The sequence below is a fragment of the Rhinolophus sinicus genome, chromosome 14 (genome assembly GCF_057876585.1).
Source record: "Rhinolophus sinicus isolate RSI-liver-muscle chromosome 14, RSI-T2T, whole genome shotgun sequence".
NCBI lineage: Eukaryota > Metazoa > Chordata > Mammalia > Chiroptera > Rhinolophidae > Rhinolophus > Rhinolophus sinicus.
Window position 1 is genome coordinate 163,787,501 of NC_142514.1, and position 18,662 is coordinate 163,806,162.

The following is an 18,662-nucleotide window of genomic DNA, read 5'->3' on the forward strand; positions in this document are numbered from 1 at the left end:
CTCTACATGTAAAAACAAATGAGTTTTTAAAGAATAGAAAATAATCTCTATGAGAAATTGCTTCTAAATTATCTAAGTGGAAATTAAACTTAGCTCTTGCTAACATTTCTGTAGAAACATGCATTTTGATTAAGCCAAATAAACAAAAAACACCTAAAAGTAGGCATAGCCATTTATCTATATACTCACAAATATGTTCTCTTTCCTGATCATCAGTATTTTTTTTTCTTGCTTTATTTGCTTCACTTCCTTTATTTCCCATTATTCATGGAGAGGTTTTCTATCTAAGACTAAATTGATTTTCTGCTTACTTCTTATCGGTGAAGTCACTTCAGCAAAGGTTACTCTTTGGAGTTGTGTCGTCATCTGTGATCTGTATCCCTCAGCTGGAGTGCTCGGTCTGGCTGCCCCATCACTGCCCGGAGGCATGTGGAGAGAGGGCTCTGGTGTTGCCCAGGCTGTTCACTAAGCTCCCTTTGAGACTGGTGAGGAGGGAGGTCTGTGGAGGAGGGAGATAGATGTACCGGGTGACTGTTGGAAACCAGTGTAATTTGTAAGTTTGCCATAACTTTTAAGTGAAAATTGCAATGGGAGGTTTCAGGGTTAGCGTGCTTTCAGAAATCAAAAGGAAAATGGCAGTGTTCTTTTCATTTCATTTCTGAATACTCTGATAAGGTTTTTGTTTTTTGTTTTCTAAATTTTACCAAGATTTCAGCGATTAATTAATCTATAGATTTAAAAGATATTGAAATATTCATGACAATATTGCCATGTTACGTATTGGATGTATAAGCAGGCACACACACACACACACACACACAGTAGCACTTATGAAATTATACTACTTAATACCACCTGGGTGTTAATTTAAGTTTGGAGCAAGTGAAATATGCACCACGTAGGAGAGTGTACCTTTATCTGACCATGAAGAGTGAAGAAACTCACTGCTATAATTGATACTTTTAGTTCATTATGGAAAGTTTCTGTACAGTCAGTATAGAGAAAACCACATTTCATTTAGTCAAACCAAAAACATACTACCTAACTGCCTTTGTATAAAAGCTAATACAACATGTCAAAGATAATAGCATGGTCCTCCATACACATTGAACTGGTGAAAGAAGTTGGGAATGGTTTAGCAAAGATGAAATATAAAGTTAATTTTTGTATAATTTTCTTTTCATTCACATTCACACCAGGCAGACTTTGAAAAATACCTATAGTAAAGAAGAACTTGTTCATGCATGTAGAACAAAATAAAATAAGATTAAAAGCTCCAGGAAATCAGCCTGCTTCAAAAAACCATTAAAGTGTGCCTATCCCTCAAGCTTTACAAATGTGCTAATTGTTGTGTTTCAGTCATGTAAATATGTTTCAGCATAAAGTAACCAAGATTTCCTGCTATAGAAGCACTGCTATCTGGGATGTGGGGGGGAGGGAGGGACGAAGAGGACTAAATAACACACTGTAATGAAACCTGCCTTTGGGCAGCACATGCTTCAGCCCTGAATGCCCAGAAATACTTTGCAGACGCTCTAGGCTGCCTAGCAATGGGGATTTCTAATTCTGGCTAGCTTGACAAAGTAAATACAACTATTGAACATAAGGCAGCTCCTAATAAAAAAACAACAATTCCCCCCTTGTAAACACCTACATTTGGCCCCATTAAAAATTCTTTCTTCATACCCAGGAACTAGCAGACCCTTCGGTGTGGGGGTCTCATGGTAACTAAAGAGGAGTGGGGAGATTTAATGCTGTCAGGACATTGTAACATTGCCATTTCCACCAAGCACTTCATACCCCATCTCAGGGCTTTTGTGGAGTAATGTGCTGCATACAGTGCAGGGCATTATGCAAGTAAACACTTTGGCCATTATGCTCTCGGGACTCATTTGCGGGCAGCCAAAAGGAAATCAATATATTTCATATATATGCTGCACTTATATACAAAAAGGATATGATTGCCACATTTCCAAGAGGAGGGTGCGGCAAAAGCTGCCAATTTTGAAAATTATTTAGTGGACTGGCATTAATAACCTTTCCTGATTTCTGCTTTTTTACATCTTAGAAGTCATCTATTCTATAAGCTTTGTATCAGTCAGACCTCTGCCAGCCTCTAAGTTGAGCCTTGGATCTGCTATAGTTCTAAAAATAGCTAGGATTCAGGGATCAGTGTTGAATTTATATACACGCATCTGCTAAGTTTACTTGCTGAGTTGGAGGCTTCCGATTATAGTAAGGAGCAAGCATTAGTTTGAATTCTCGTAGACAGAAACAAAGAGAATGTTACCTTTTGTCACCTCCAGAGTAGTATCCACATACTTTAAAAGGAAAAAAGGGGATGAAAAGGAATTCTCATATAATTAGTTGTTAGAATTTATTTCGAAAAGAAATTTTTTTCAAGCTCAACATTCAGATCTAAAAACACTGTATGTTCCTAAAATATCTTACTGTTCCTACGCCACCTGCGAGGTAGACCCAAAACATTGCTCCTAAAATGTTTCCTCCCTTGCGTTGGGTTTAGAAAAGGGGCTTCCTGGACAAAGCAGGCTCCAAGAGCCTATGAGAATGGCAGTCCATCCACAGAAAATCCCGGTCGTCTTCCGTTCACTGCCATAGTAGCAGTAGGCCCCAGACCTCAAGCATCTCTCAGCTTGGCTCTGCTGAAGCTTAATTCAAATTCTACACACTCTGGAGCTTATATGCCCCTGCCTGCATTGTGTGTACCAGAGCCATGCAAGCCTTGGGTGAAGCAGCAGTTGGAGACCAGTAAATAGGTTGCCCGAGTAAGAAGCCCTGCTACGCCATTAAGAAAAGATGAATGGAAGGGAGTCATTTGGGGAGATATGAGGAGTCTCATTTAGTCAGTGGTCCACAGTCAGGGAACCGCAGGGGTGGTGGTGGCCGTGTATGCCTTATCCATCCCATTCCTTTATCCCAGAGAAGCTAATCAGCGTTGAGGGAAGACATCTTTTCCAGTGTTTATCTCGTCCAAGTTTAGGTAACATTTTAAATCACCTTATTCCCAGTGTTACCATGATATTTTGTTTTCAGTTCCGGGCATTAATGAGAATTAAATGTGCAAAGGAACAAAGGAGAAAACAAAAGAAAAGAAAAAAGATACTGCCTTTAGTTTGTGTAGAAGGTATAGCCATTTTAAGCAAAGTTCTCCAGGAATAACCTAGTTTGTTCTCTGTTGACATGTGAAATAAGGGAGGAAAATAACATGACTGTCCCACATCTTAAATGTCTGAGAGTTCAGGAACAGTGGGACTGAAACATGGTGGCGTTCTTATTACTATGCAATCTAAAAGATTCTGACTCGCATTTTAAGAGGATTAAACTCAGCAAACCACCCCCCCAAACAGTACTGCCATTTTCTCCTCCGCGAACATTGTACACAGACTCCAACCCCTCCAACTGGAATCTTCCTGTTGGGCAGGCATGAGATTAAGAATCACCACTCCCCACAGGAGAAGGGTGGGGTAAGGGGTACGGTGGGTCACTTAGTACATAGAAAGTTTCTTCTGAATCAGAAGAAAACAGGATCTAGAACAGCCCATGTACAGCCACCTTTTAGAAAATTCTGTCCTTAAGGAATATACATGTTTGTAACAGCTGTTGTTTTCTGTTATTGAAAATGTTTGTGTATGGTTTTGCAAGGACATGGCTGAGAGAGCCTTGGTGTTATTCATAGAAATAAGTTTACACCACTCTCTTGCCACCCTTTGTGCTAAGAATCCAAATCACTTACCACAGCTTACAAACCCTACATGGTCTGATCTGATACCTATCTACCCACCAAGCCAAACTTCTCATAGCCTCTCCCCTATTTGTCAACCACCACATAAAAACTGAATTTTTTTTCTGTCCTTCAAACATGCCAAGCTTATTCCAGCCTTAAGGCTTTTGCATTTTATTACCTTTGCCTGGAAATTTATTTCCAGGTCTTTATAGGTCCCTTCTCATATTTAGTTAGTAGCTCAAATGTACCCTCCAGAAAGGCCTTCCCCACTTAAAATAGTACCTCCAGCCCACATCATGTCACCGTGTTTTATTTCCTTAAAAGCACCTCTCACCATCTGAATTATCTTCTTCATTTGTTTGCTTTCCTATATGTCAGCTGTCTCCCCTTAAGTCATGTCAATGTCTATGTATTGTTCCTTTCTGAAGTTGTAAGTTCTTTGAAAGCAGGGATCTTGCCTGTCTTGTTCACTATTTTATTTCTAGTGCTTCGAAAAGTTCTGGCACATAGAATAATGAGTAAGAATGTGGACTTTGAAGCCAGACTGCCTGGGTTCAAATTCCATTCGATTGTCCTGAAGTTGCAGCATCACTTCTGCTCTTTTCCGACTTGGTCACAGCTAGCAGAAAGGGAAGCATGGAAAGGAAGTCTTTATTCAGGTTGGCCGTGTATTCAAGGGCTCTTCTGCTAATGGTAAAGGAGAGAGTAGATATTGGAGGATAATGATCAGTCTCTATCATAGCCCACAACCCTTTGGGCCTAAATATCCATGCACAGCCTTCTTCCCACACTTCCTACCTCTTCAGGGGTGAGTGGGGAATCCTAGTGGCTAGAAACTGCAAAATTTTCTGCACTGGTGGTAGAGGATTTTAGCCCCATTTGTAGCCCCACTTCTGCTCTCTTGAAGGAACTCCCTTATCCGTTATCTTCTGTACCCCTTTAGGAAATTATTCTTTGTCTGGTATCATTCATGGCTGCATGAAGTCTCCATTGGAGAGTCTGCCCTGCGGAGACTATACACTTCTCACAGCCCATTTACTAATAGATCAGGTTTGGGGACCTAAGATTACTTTAGGGATTGAATAATCACAGACTTTTGACCAGGCTGGTAGTTTCTTTGGCAGTACAATTCCCTCAAGACTTTAGAAGGTTCCCAGTCTATTAGCAAGTAATTGTAGCCAAAGAGTTATCTAAACATCGTTCTAGGATTCAGCTACAGGAAACAGATCCCATCTGATTATTTTATGCAGAAGGAAAGTTTATACTGGAAAATTGGTAGCTAGCGAAATTAGGGGAAGGGCTGGGGACATTGCCACCAAACTGGCCTCCAAGGAAGCTACTACCTCCACCATAGTCAGAAAGGTGACGAAGTGGGAGGCCACCACTGGACCTGCAGTGCACACCTCTTCCGGATGGCACTTCCGGGGTTAGGATGTTCCGCTGCCACTGCTACAAGTGCTCTCAACCGCCATGAAGCAAATAAGTGGACGCTGAGACACTGGTCCGGCCTCCACTTCCACAGCTGCCTTTCAGCTCCCACGACACTTTGGACCAGTCACCGGAATACTGATGCAAACAAAATGTTCCTACAACAGTGCTTACCAATTGCAGCAGTCAGAGTAGCAGCAAGATAGCTCCTGCTTCTGTTCCACCTTCCAAGTCCAGTCCAGATACATCTAATGAGGTATGCCTAACTCACACCTTTCCAGCCTCTGCCCTGCAGGCAGGCAAACCACAGGGCCTTTGGAATGGATGCGTGTTACATTGTAAGAAGTCAGTCTTATTTTATGGCCTCTCTGTTCTCCCCATGTCTCCCTCTTTCATCTTCTTAGTAACTAGCTTGACGCCACCTAAAATAACCAGCTTGAGAGGGAAGGCAACACCCTGACTCTGACTTTTGTCTCGGAGCTGGCTCCCATTTTCTGGCCAGCCTCTTAGCAGGGTATCCCACCAAGGCGCAGGGGCACAGCTGTCTCCTGGGAAGGCTGCCTGCTTGGGTGTGCAGGTGCAGAAGCAGTTGGGCTCTGAGGCCCCAGATGGCCAAGGCTTTAGTTAGGGGAGGTTGTAGGCCGCAGACAGAGCACGTCCTTTACCAGACCTCATCCCTTCACCTCTTCTTCCAAATTCCATAGCTCTAGCTTATGTTCGTTTGTCTTGTATAAATAACTTTGCTGAAAATGGCAAAAACCATCTAACACACCAGTATTCTGAATTTCTCCGTTTTGCCTAGAGCCACTGATAAGGAGGTATAATAAGGTTTGCCTTCCGGGCATAACAGGGGTCACCAGCTTTCCAGTCTGCAGTACCTGACCTCACTGCCCACCTTCCAGCCACTAAGCAACACATACTTAGATTGCAGAACTCGAGTGCTCCATTCTGCAGGTACCAAGTTCTGTATAAACAGGATATAGGTTAGATTGTTATTACAGAGATCCAAAAATACAATGCCTTAAGTAATACAGAAGTTCATATTATCTCTCACATAGAAGCCCAGGTGGGCGACCCAGGGCTCTTTTCGTGGCCAGGTGGTGTCAGGAGACCCCAGACTGATTTTATCGTTTCCCTGTGCCCTGCACTGCCCATAGCTTCCATTGGATGGTCCAAGATGGCTGCACAGCCCACACTTCAGCAAGTGGGAAGATAAAAGTGAGGCTCATCCCTAACCTGCGTGGAGCCTAGAGTAAGAATGCAAAAAAAGGACCATCATTTTATATGCCTAAGTATTTTTAAGTTATCAAGCCAACAAACCATTAAATATGCTTTGGCTCCCTTCCTTCACAAGTACACCTTCCTTAGGAAGCCAAGTTTAAATTTAGGATCAGGGTTCCACTCCAGAACATGGAGACAAAGAGAACTGGCCTGCAGCCCACCCCCTTTCTCTGCCCACACGAGGCTGAGTACACGTGCGTGGGGATACCCAGCCTGCACAATCAGACCCCGTCCACACACCACACAGACAGCAGTCCCTTGGCTACTCCTGTGGCCCCACAGTGTGCACACAGACACACAACCCACCCGTGGGGCACAAACTGGGGGAAGAGACCTGTGCAGGCTTTGTGGCCATTTAGACAGGGAGTTGTAAGTTTCTGGACACCCAAAGCATGTCCTGTTAAGAAGGATACAAGCTCTAGACAGGCAGGAGCCCTCTTGCCAAGGTCAAATATGGATACTGAGAGAAAGGAGAAATAAAGGGCCCCTCCCTCTCTTTAAAGATCTGACCCTAAACTAATGCTCAAGATGAAGTGACCAGAACTTAGTCACTTGGCCTCATCTGTTGGCAAGGGAAGCAGGAAACTGTGGTCTTTATTATGAGATGCCACATGCCCCCACTAATATTCAGAGAACCTTTCACTCACTGCAAAGGAAGAGAATAGGTATTGGGAAGAAGCTAGCAATCTCTGCCACAGACACATGCTTTTTCACAAATCACACTTTTGTTTAGACAAGGAAGTTCCTCACAGTCTGCTTTCAGAGAGGTGAATTTGGAGGCAAGACAATCCTGCCAGTTATAACTGACGGTCAAGATAATTGTACACCTGAGCATTTTTCCATGGGCAGCCAATATGTAATATTCTCAAGCTGAAATTTTGTCTAATTTTCAGAACAATCAGGAAGAACCAAGTGAATTTTTCTCAATTCAAAGGATATAGTGTGATTATGACATTCAACAGAAACAATTTTAATCATAAACCCTGAGAATGAATTGGATCTTAAACAAACAAAAACTAAAACCTGATCATATTTGGCAGAAATATTCGGCTGCTACCAAATGTACACCTACCAAGCAAAAAAGAGCAAAAATTGGTTCTGGCATTGTTTCTCCTGGCCTACTCCTTTATGAGAGCAACACAAATTTCAAAAAATTAGGCTGATACATCTTCCACGTTGTAAAATTTTAACCAGGTGTAGAATAATTGCAACATAATATTATATTGTAATAATGTAGTGATTATGGACTACTGCAAATGTAACAATGTAAAAATATAATAATTACATAATCGCATGTAACGTGGATTTTTTTATCAGTGAAACAGCACTCTAACGTCTTATGAAGAAATAACAGTGATATTGTGAATATTGACGAATATATCAAGCCTGCTTCTTCTATCTCCTCCCCTCTATCCTTCCTGTGCCACTGAAAGGATATCAGTCTTTCCACAAAGAAAGGGGAAGTCTCTCTCTTTTTAGCTAAAGAGCAATAGAGACTGAGCTCTACTTTAATCCCCACACTCTGGGCTATCGAGGCATCAGGTGTGCATTTCCTTGGTCAGAAGCTAAGAATGGAGCCCCAGACAGTCAGCAGTAACTCACGCCCTGAGTGAATGCTTCTGGAAGGTGATCCCTTTGCTGTGGCCCTTCTCAAAACTGTTGAGAAGTTGTCTCCCAATATCCATTTGCTCCTTCCATAATAATGGATTTGTTAAACATTTTTACACAATTTGAAACATTTCCCAGACTCCCTTGCAGCCAGGTGTAGCCATGTCTAAATTCTGGATATGAGTGATGTGTCCAGCTTCCAGATCTTGCCTTGGTCACTTTTTCCCATCAGCTGAGAGAGTGTAAAAGCATCAGCCGTGGAGCCCGAAGGAGAAACTCCTTGCTGAGGATGGCGGACGCGTCCTTCTAGCTCAGAATTGCCTACTGCTAGACTGTAATGTGGGAGAGAAATAAACTTCTACCTTTTGTAAGCCATTTTTTGGAGGGGGTGGGAGTGTTTCTATATCACAGCTCCTCAGCCTGTAGTGATTCATTCCCTGACATTCAGAGCAGTGCCTCACAACAGAGTATGTCCACAGAAATCAGCAAAGCGTCCTCCGGGTGAGGGCATCACACAGCTCTTGAAAGGATCTGGAGGGGAATAGGATAGCATGTCTTTTGTTAATTTGTTTCCTCCCCATTATATAAAGAGGGGGGCAATTCTTTTAAAACTTGAGTGGAGAAGCTTCACCTTCTAGCATTTCTTTTATTATTTTGTCAGCAAAGAATACGTGTGCAAAAGAGTTAAAATAAGGTGGACCCCCAAATTGCCTCCTTCATACAGCCACACATATTTTCACTGGCCCAGAAGCCAGGCATCTTGCATTTCCAGTTTCACTACTGCCTGACTAAGTATGAGCGAAAATGTTTAGATTTTTTAAATCTTTTAGAAGCAGACTGTGATTGCAGTTTCTTTCTATATTTCTTTACAGAATTGCAGTGGAGGGCAATGTATATACTTAATGCTCAAACGTGCCTTACTGACTGAGACCTGCTGGCTAAGTCCGATATTCTGCTGATGTCACTTATAATTATGTGCAGTTCATTATACTTGTAGATTTATTTTCCTGCCCTAAACTCACAGATTTTTTACCTTGTATCGTATTTGTTTTTATGAGCCACGTCAAATCCTTTTTTGGAGCAAGAAGTGGTATAAATAAGTTAGTGTCGTACTTGACAGGTCACAGAACACTTATGCATCTCACTTGAGCCTGACAACAGTCTTGTGAGGGGAGAATTATTCCCCTGTCATAGAGGAGGACATTGAGGTGTCTTATCTGAGGTCACACAGAGAGTAAGTGACAGAGGGAGGTATCAAACTGTTGCTGGCTGTCTCTGTGAAGGGATCCACGTAGAACCTAAATGTTCTAAGGTGTTTACAAGTTTTAGTTTAAATTGGCTATGTTTTAAAGAGGAAAGAAAAAACTAGGAAGTATTTTGAAATATTAACACCTATTTCTGTGGTTGTGAGTAATACGTATGAAGTGTGACTTTTCAGGAAACATCAGAAATTGCAAAAGGATTGAAACAAATCTCTATTCATCTGCTAAGGGTTAAAACGTACTACATTGATTGTTCTCAGAAAACAAACAGCGCCTGGTGGGTTGGTCTTGGCAAAATACGAGAAATATAAATTGATTAAACTTATTTTAATGGGTATTTACCTGCAATTTGTCTCAAATCCAGGCGTAATCTAGATTCATTATCTTGCCCCTTCTGTCTGGGAGCTGTGAGTGCTGAGCACGGGTCTGGCAGGCGGGGAGAAAAGGAATTAGGAAGGGAACTGTGCAGCCAGGAAATGCACTCCTGTGTGTCTATAGGATGCATTTAGGTGTGGACTCAAGAGAGCAAAATACAGACAGCGTCTTAGCCCAACAAAAAGAGAGAGGTTTGCAGAGGGGGGAAGAATCTCAAAGGCTGGCTGGGCATGGCCCCCCCAGAGCCGCAGAGCCGGGCGCTTGTGGGGCTGCTGCTTCATTATGACCCAGCGCTTCCTGTGGGCCTAAGGGGGCCTTATGGCAGGAGCTCCCCTAATCTATTCAATGCTTTCCCGCCTTGTATCCCTCGAGAAAAGGGACCCATTGATCCAGAGGGATCGCTACAAATCACCTAGGCCTCTGCGGGGGAAATTGGAAGTTGTCACACCTTTCCCAAATCCCTTTGCCTACATAAAAACCGTCATTTTAGACAAGGCATTCATAGAAAAACACAGGCAGCCAGTCAGCCAGATATGCGTCTCCTGCACCCACAGCCCAAGCCCATCCTCCCAGAATCTGAGGAAAGAAACTCAGGTGGAAAAATTTCAGCTCGAGATGTAAGATACGTTTGCAGCCCTTGTCTCGGGTGTAAAATGAGAAAGATGAGTACATTGATTTGGTTTACAAGGTTAAAAAAATATGATTTTTATTTAAACCATCACGCAGTGAAACCCCAAGGTCTAGAAGTCCGTACACCCCGCAGCCTTGCCGCTTACCGTCCAAAAGGAGGTCCCCATGCTATGCAGAGTATCCTACAGCATATTTTTTTCACAAGACAGATCTAGGGTACAGCAGCTTCTGAACATGCACATGTCAAGTGTGTAAGTGCTTTGGAAGCCTCAAAGGAAAAGTCCCTGACACACCTGGCAAGCCTGGACCCCCATCCCTCCTTCTTCCTCGCTGCTTCACATCGCACTGACATGGTGCGCAGGGGGAGGCTCAGAAAGGAAGAAAACAAAACCCACTGCTTGAGAATTTAGACTGCAGAGTAAGCTCGTTAAAGTCATCATCAACAAAAGCCAGCAAAATCACACATAGATTCGCATATTTCCGAAAGCCACCCTTCAGCTTTTTCAAAGGACATGAGTGTGCAACTAGCCTTTGCAACGTAGCCTTTGGTCGGAAGCATTTAATCCCGTCACCCCAAATTTTTGTGCTCAGAAGTTACACACGAATGGATATTTGACTTTTCTTGAACGCCGTTCAACCTGAAAGATTTCCAAACATGTCACACGTCACATTTAGCTACCTTGGCTAGGAAGGGCTTTCAGCCAACTGGCTCATACTCATCGCCTAGAAAAGCAGAAGAAGAGAAATTTTTAGCAAATAGGTAAGCTCCTAAAATAAATGGTATGATGATGCGGGTTCTGAATCAACGACACTAGTTTCCTCATTTAGATTGTCAGAGCAATGTAACCTTCAACCAGATGCATCTTAAAGATACATCAGTTCTACCGTTAAGTAGATCACCATTTCTACATGTCAGAATCCAGTTCATTATTTAACACCTAGCCCATCCCCATGAAGCTTTTTGCTGCTCCCCTCCCCCCACCATGATTCTTGCTTTGTCTCTGCCTGTCGTGCAGCCATAATCTGGACCACTCACTATGAGGGTTACCTGTGTGCTGGTCTTACTCGTGTTGCCGGATTGCAAGGAAAGGTGGCGTGTGGGAGGTGTTCTGTTCACACATCCTTTCAGAATGCCTCGCTTCCAGTGGATTCTACTCATCCCGTTGATTTCCTGAACAGCCTAATAACCATCTGACATCATCCTTGTGAGGTCCCAACCAAAAGTGTACAACACACGTTATTTAATGGGGAATTTTCTAAAAAGTTTCTGTTAACCTTCAGATCATACATGCATCCTGGTCAGTTTTCCTTTGCTCATTAGCAGTTAACTCCAAGATCTTAAAGAAACTTTAAATTAAAACTCAGACATCCACCAAACCATTGTCGGATGTTGCCAGAGGGTAAGGGGGGTGGGGGGTGGGGGGTGGGAGATGAGGGTAAGGGGGATCAAATATATGGTGATGGAAGGAGAACTGACTCTGGGTGATGAACACACAATGGGATTTATAGATGATGCAATACAGAATTGTACACCTGAAATCTATGTAATTTTACTAACAATTGTCACCCCAATAAATTTAATAAAAGAAAATAAATAAATAAATAAATAAATAAACTCAGACATAATTAAATGTATCTTTCCTCCATGCTTCCTCATGAGAACACTGACAGAGTTCATGCTACAAAGACGTTCCTAACCTCAGGCTTTCGAGTCATGCACGTCTTTGAGACTCCTGAGCCTTTCACCCTTTCATTTCTGTTTGAAATCCTTTGTGGAACATTCTAGGGTATCTAGAAATGAAAGAATTGTTTAAACAAAGAAAGAAATACGTCTTTATTAGAGCTTTGTATCGTTCAAAAAATAGACACTTAATTACTTATGTTACAGGCTGGGTGCCAAGGATACAAATGAGTAAAACTATATGAATATTACTATCTGGATATTACCGATTTTCCTGGCCTTTCTGACATCTTTGTTGATCATGTATCTGTGTGATACTGTCTTTCATCCTAAATATATTTGCATTAAAAAATAAGGTCATACAGGTAAACTGACATCAAGGAAGAATATTTTCATAAATTTTGTTTAATGTTTTAAAATATTTCAGTCCTCCGCACACAGCTTGTGTTCACATGATAATACACAAGCCTTTTATCAGGAGAGAAACTAGCCAGAACATATGCTTGTGGATCACAATATTTTGACAAAAAAGCAAATGGTCCTAACCTTTCTCCTCTTAATTTTTTTTTCATATTGAAGGGAGTTTTCCAAAGGAAGGGTTTCCGATAGGTTGTCTCCAGGTCAGTTCACCCCTACAAGGCTTGGTTAGTCTTCACTGCACGGCCCGATCCTGCCTTGCTTACCTTTCTCCTCCCACACCCACTTTGTGCCTCAGCCACAACAGATATGTTCCTTTGACTATGGATTTTTGTGAAACAAATCATGTGAGCTGTGAGCACTAATAGTTAAGGAATTTGATATAAAAAGCCTAAAAAGTTATTTTGAAATATGAATATTTCTCCCTCATTACAGTAACTGTTCTATAATTATGGTCACTTACTGCTTACATCAGCCTATATCTGCTTAAATCAACCTGTATCTGCAGGAAAACAATTTGGATGGGGAGATGTTCAAAGCTACACTATACTTTTGAAAACATGACCCAACATCATGCATAGAAACAAACCTACCAAGATCTGTAACAGATGTTATAGATGACTTATCTGAGCATATGAAAAATATTGACCGTTTTATTGGTATAATTTTTCATCATGTCAGTATTTCTATGAAAATTGCAAGTTTCTAGAGAAAGTATAACCTTGAAATAGAATCATCTTCATGTCAACTTAATAGACAAAGGGAAACAGGCATTTATGAGAACCCATAATTGCTGAAAAGCTATATTCAATTGAAAAAATAGCATTTTGGAGCCCTGGCTAAAACAAAACAAAGCCAAAAAACAACCCTGCCATTATTATGTGTGTGTGTTTGTTTTCAGTTATGCTTTTATTTATGCATATACATGTTTGTATTTCTACCTAAATAAGAAAAATCATATATGTTTAGATTTGGACTCTGGAAATGTTCCACGAAGATTCCTGGTCTGGTTTATATAATGGCTATAATTTGTGAAATCTAGCATCAGTGGGACGTGATTATATTGGGCTTCAGTCTAAAGAATTGTTGTAGTAGGAATTTTATATGCAAGACTAAATGCTGATCAACAGAGCATAATATTGTATCCTGAAGTGTGCTCATGAAAGCAAAATTAATTTTTTTTCTTTCTTTCCTTCTCCTGAAATCTTCTGCCGTAGCGACTGCATTTGCCTCCAGACTTGTCAGACACAGTGAGCCGCTCAAGCAAACAGGATGTGGCAGAATCCACCACGCTGCTGGGCCCAGGCTGTGGCATGATGGCCGGAGGCAAGAAGCACCTGGACTTCTAGCAATTCCTTCTTAGTCGCTGCGTGCAGAATTCTGTGGCACTCTAATTATGATCGCTAATAGCTTATGTAAATATTTTTCTTAACAATTTGACCCTCCAAGTCTTGAAAAACACAGGATTGCAAAATGAAGCCACCATTCTTCTTTTTTTTAAACCAACTTTTTATACAGAAATAGTACAGCAGAAATACTTTCATTTTAAAATTTTGTTTTATGTTATATCTAAAGAAGATAGGTCATTTTAATTTTTAAATAAAAGCAACTGAAATGTCAAAAATTCAAGATGCCTTACAGTGGTCATTGGCGTACGTGTATTAAGGCACTTAGTTCACGGTAAACTACCTGTCACAGCAGGTAGCATATAAAGCATTATGAAATTCAAAATCGTATATTAAAAAACAGATTTTCTCTTTATTTCTGAAAGAGTCACTTGCCACCAAAAGTGCTAAGGTTTTTAAAACAATGAGAAATTTGTTTGCTAGTATATGAAGACTATAATAAAATGGATTTGCATTTATGCATCCTGTTATTAAATTGATGAAGACAAAATAATATTTTGGGATTAAGACCCCATTAATTAGTCTGCTATAGAAGTTTATAAATATAAAAAACTTGAGTGATAGAAAATATAGAAAAAGAAGTTTATGGTCTTCTATTTAGTAATCCTAAACAATTAAAGTCAGCACCATGAAATTATGTCAACACATAATTCAGGATTGAAATTCAAACTGACAGCTACGTTAATGCTAAGATACTGGGGAAGAAAACATGTATTGAAACCTGGTGAGAGATTTTTACAGAATATAGGTCTGAGACTAAGTGGAAAACTGAAGCTAACTCACATTTCCATTGCATTAGGTAAATCCTTTTGTTAATTACGAACATCGGTTGGGTATGTACATTTATAACCACATAAACATGTCTTTTGGGGGTATATAGCATATTGAAGCAGTTTTCATATAAAACACTAGGTTTTTGAATCATAGTTCCATATTCTCAAAGCTTTTGACAAATAGTAGACAAAGCAAAATTTAAAAAGTAACTTGCATATTTAAGTAGAGTTTCATTTTTTAAAAAGCTATTTAACATCCTCTAGGAGAACCTGAATTTCCAAAATACATTTTCAAATATGGTAGGATATTTTGAAGCAGTTATAACAAGCATTTTAAGCAGTTTGCTTTTAATATACCACAAATTATACTTTATTTGTTCTTGACAACATTGAAGAAAACAAAGACTAGGTTTTTAAACTGTCTAACCAATATGATGAATGTCAGTCACTTAAAAAAACCCACTGTAGCATAAACACATACTGTATACAGCTTTTATTCAGAATTAGAATAATTGAATCAATGACAGTGATTTGCCAGGATGTCAAATCTCTCCATCATATCCTGTCACCACCAGTTTATTTTTTGTGATCAAAATCAAAAAGACAACTATTTTGTCACCAGCTATTTCATTAGTACTAAAAATCAGGTTTTTTCTTCTTTTTTTTTTTTTAGAGTGTCTGGTTTATTTTTTTCACTTCTTTTAATTCGAAAGACAAATTCTTCCCCATTTTCTTTTCAAAATAAAGTTTCAGAATTGATCTGTCAGTTAAAATTAAAGGGCTTTTATATTAAACGAAGGTGCTTTTAAAATTTAAAGCAACTTCAAAAAAATCAATTTAGTCCATAGATAGTAAATAATGTGCAGATACTCCACAAAAGCTTTGCTCTATCCTTTGAAAGCATTATGAACAGTCTGAACAAATTCAAATGAATATTTTAGTCAGGTTATTATTTTAATAACGCTAACCTTTTTCTTGCCGTGTTGTGACTCATTTGATACAAACACACAACGGAACAATTACATAGCATTTGACTCTGAAAACGAAATGTGAGGTCATCAGATATGTAAATTGCTTGTCAAAAATACTTAATAGGTCGTTGATTTACTACCCTGGCTACTATGTCAATGAAATTAACAGCCAATTACTCTCTAATACTATATGCTTTGTGAACAGATAAATACTATAAAAATTGAATGCATGTATTTGAACCCAACTTATTTTAAATATAAAAAACAAAACAACTTTTCAAACTCAATAAAAGTGCATTCCGAACAATAATAGTACCTGGGCTTTCCAAAAATCAGGTGCAAGTGCTTTGTTGTTCTGATTCACTAGGCAGGCTTTGTAAGAAATAAGCTAGTGAAGAGGGATGTATATTTCTGTTTTCCTCCTATAAAAACCCACTCTAAAAATGTGTTTTCCTCCCTTCTGGGAACATTAGCCATTAGCCATATGCTAATAACTTACTACATAAAAATACTGGTCTCCAATAATGCTACCATAGGTATACAGACCATTTGGATACATTATGAAATCTACACTCTGTAAACAATTTTTTTTTTCAGTTATCAACTTGTCTCAAAGATATAAATACTCAAGTAACTATGCTACACATAGCATTTGGAATGTTCTCATCTCTTTTAAATATTTCTAAAACTTCAGAACCCTCTATGGTACTAATTTATTATGCCAGATTTGCCTTTCTTTAACATGAGGTAAATATTCTGACTGCTGCAGTCTGCTTAGGTGCTAGAGTTCTAAGACCTTCTGAATTTCTTTTTAGTACCCACCAATTTCCACTTTTCTCTCCCTCTCTTCCATTCTTTATCTCCACCTCCAGGATCTGCAAATACTAACACTGGACAAAATAAAACTACTTCAGATGGAAGCAATACTCGGCAATCAATACCTTGTCTATCTTTTAATTTTAAAGAATCAGACACAGGCATCCGAATGCAAAAGGGAAATGGCTGGGGCGGGGGGGGGGGGGGGGGGTGGCGGTGGACCCTATTCATTTGTTTAAGCCCATTGTGAATGTCATTTCTAGAACATGTTAATGCCTTCCAAACAATAGTCACCATCAACACAAGACCGAAATTAAGCAATGCTAACCCCAAGTCCTTACACTTTGACTTTAAAACTGAGCAGTCATTCAGGACTGGTGCAAAACAAAAAAACAGGTGAGGTTTATTCTTGAGAAACAAAAAGGGGAAGAATTTGTGTCTGGTCTTGGTGAGCCAAACATACAAAAAAGAAAGCCTTTTTTTCCCCTAATCTTGTTAAAATTGAGGCCCAGTGCCAAAAGAATAAGCAGAATACAGACACCATCCAAAGATGACAAAAATTCACAAAACAAAGCTGAATCTTAATACTGTAGCAATGCGTCTTAGTTAACCTAGTTATGATTTTTTGTGTAGGAAGAGAGGACTATGTGAGCCATAGCAAGAAAAGCCAGTAGATTATCACTTAAGACTTAGGAGGCACAGCTTTGGAGGGGAAATATTCTAGAAATTCATTGTAGTAAAAAGCATTTTTTCACTCATTAATTTAAATGTTTCTTCCTCAAACGTTCACCTCTAATTCTGTTCACCTGGTAATTCATGTAGTAAAAAGCATTTTTTCACTCAGTAATTTAAATGTTTCTTCCTCAAATGTTCACCTCTAAGTCTGTTCACCTGGTGTCCCTAGTCGGGCAAGTTTGGAGAAAAATCATAAGCAGTTAGTCTTGTGATTCTACTGAGGACATCACAGATAGATGGTCACCACCTGGAAGATGGTATCGAAGTGTCCCTGCAGAGTTCCCATTGATAAATATATAAATATGCCTATCAGGAAATAAATAAACAAAAATAAATTATTGCAACAATGAGTCAAAGGCCACCTCCTGGGCACTGCGTCCACTCAGTGCCTGCCATGCTGTCCCCGGGAGAGTGCCTGGAGCTCCATTCAGAAGGACAGTTCATCATCTCCCCAGGGTGAGGGCAGAAGGCAAGGCAGCCGTTCCATCCTGCAGGACCAGAGGGCTTCTGCAGCTGAGCAGCCGCTTCTTCAGACCAAAGCAGGCTGTACCACTGTGTCCTGGAAATCCTGCCCTCAGAGGACCCGTATACGTGCCCAAGTGCATATGTACAGACCCTCTGCTTCCACAACACTCCCCATCTCCCATTCCCAGCTCCCGCACCCAAAGCGCCACACCCGGTTCTCCAAAGTCTATGCTCACTACACAATAGAGCTGTGGGCCAGAACTGGTTGCCTGACCCTGGCCCAAATCATAGCCACGTTGGAAACTGCCCCTTCTTGCAGAGAAGTCAGCCAACCAACACACACCTCAGATAGCCCTTCTCTGACAGCTCCCTGGGTACGTGTCCCTCAGGGAATGTGGGCTACAAAATGTTGGGAGGTAGAATATCTGCGTGGGCAACTGTACCAACAGTGCATGTGTGTGCACACCCCACTGCACAAGTGTGCAAGCATGCAGTGCAGGCTGACATTGAATCAAACTACATGCACACATAAAAACTGCAATTATCCTAGGAAGGTGTCTCTAAAGGTGCAGCAACTCTAGTGGAATAAAAGTATTAACATATAGCATGCCAGAAAAACAAATCACAATTATCTGTTCACAAGTAATCTAGAAAGTAGTAGATGTTAAGCTAGAAGGTTATTTTTTAAAGCCTCCAATTAATTTCTGTATTTCTGACCATTTGCCTTGGGGATTAAAAACAAAACACACACACACACAAAAAAAAAAGAGCAGAGTACAATTCAGCGGAAGTGTCTTTGTCCCCAGAGACTTCTTCCTGTGCAAGCACTTAATCTAGACTGCCAAAACCCTCAACCTTTGATTGAAGTTTGCAGAGGAAAACTTATCTATATTGACTTAGATGTTACACAGAACAGAGAGAACTAAAAGTCTCAGACAGGCCTTTTGCACCCAACAAAGGCTTATTTTATTTCCATCCTTTGCTTGGGCTCAAGCACTCCTGCCCTGCGTGCTGCCACTTTAAACATGATCAGATCTGTGCTTCATTGCAAATAACAACTGACCAACAA

General features: G+C 40.4%; 1 protein-coding gene and 1 long non-coding RNA gene across 4 annotated transcripts in view; one reads left to right on the top strand and one right to left on the bottom strand.

Annotated features, from left to right (window-relative positions):
- Positions 1 to 815, bottom strand: part of LOC141572255 (uncharacterized) — a 106,557-nt gene extending 105,742 nt beyond the window's left edge. For both annotated transcript variants that reach the window (XR_012497561.2, XR_012497560.2), the window contains exon 1: positions 312 to 815. This is a non-coding gene — a long non-coding RNA (uncharacterized LOC141572255). The remainder of the gene's footprint in view (positions 1 to 311) is intronic.
- The window catches only part of ELP4 (elongator acetyltransferase complex subunit 4), a 214,269-nt gene extending 200,213 nt beyond the window's left edge, over positions 1 to 14,056 (top strand). For both annotated transcript variants that reach the window (XM_019738520.3, XM_088789502.1), the window contains one exon: positions 13,645 to 14,056. In XM_019738520.3, the coding sequence (XP_019594079.2) occupies positions 13,645 to 13,776 (132 nt within the window). In that variant the 3' untranslated portion in view covers positions 13,777 to 14,056. The remainder of the gene's footprint in view (positions 1 to 13,644) is intronic.
- Positions 14,057 to 18,662: the final 4,606 nt, after the last annotated feature.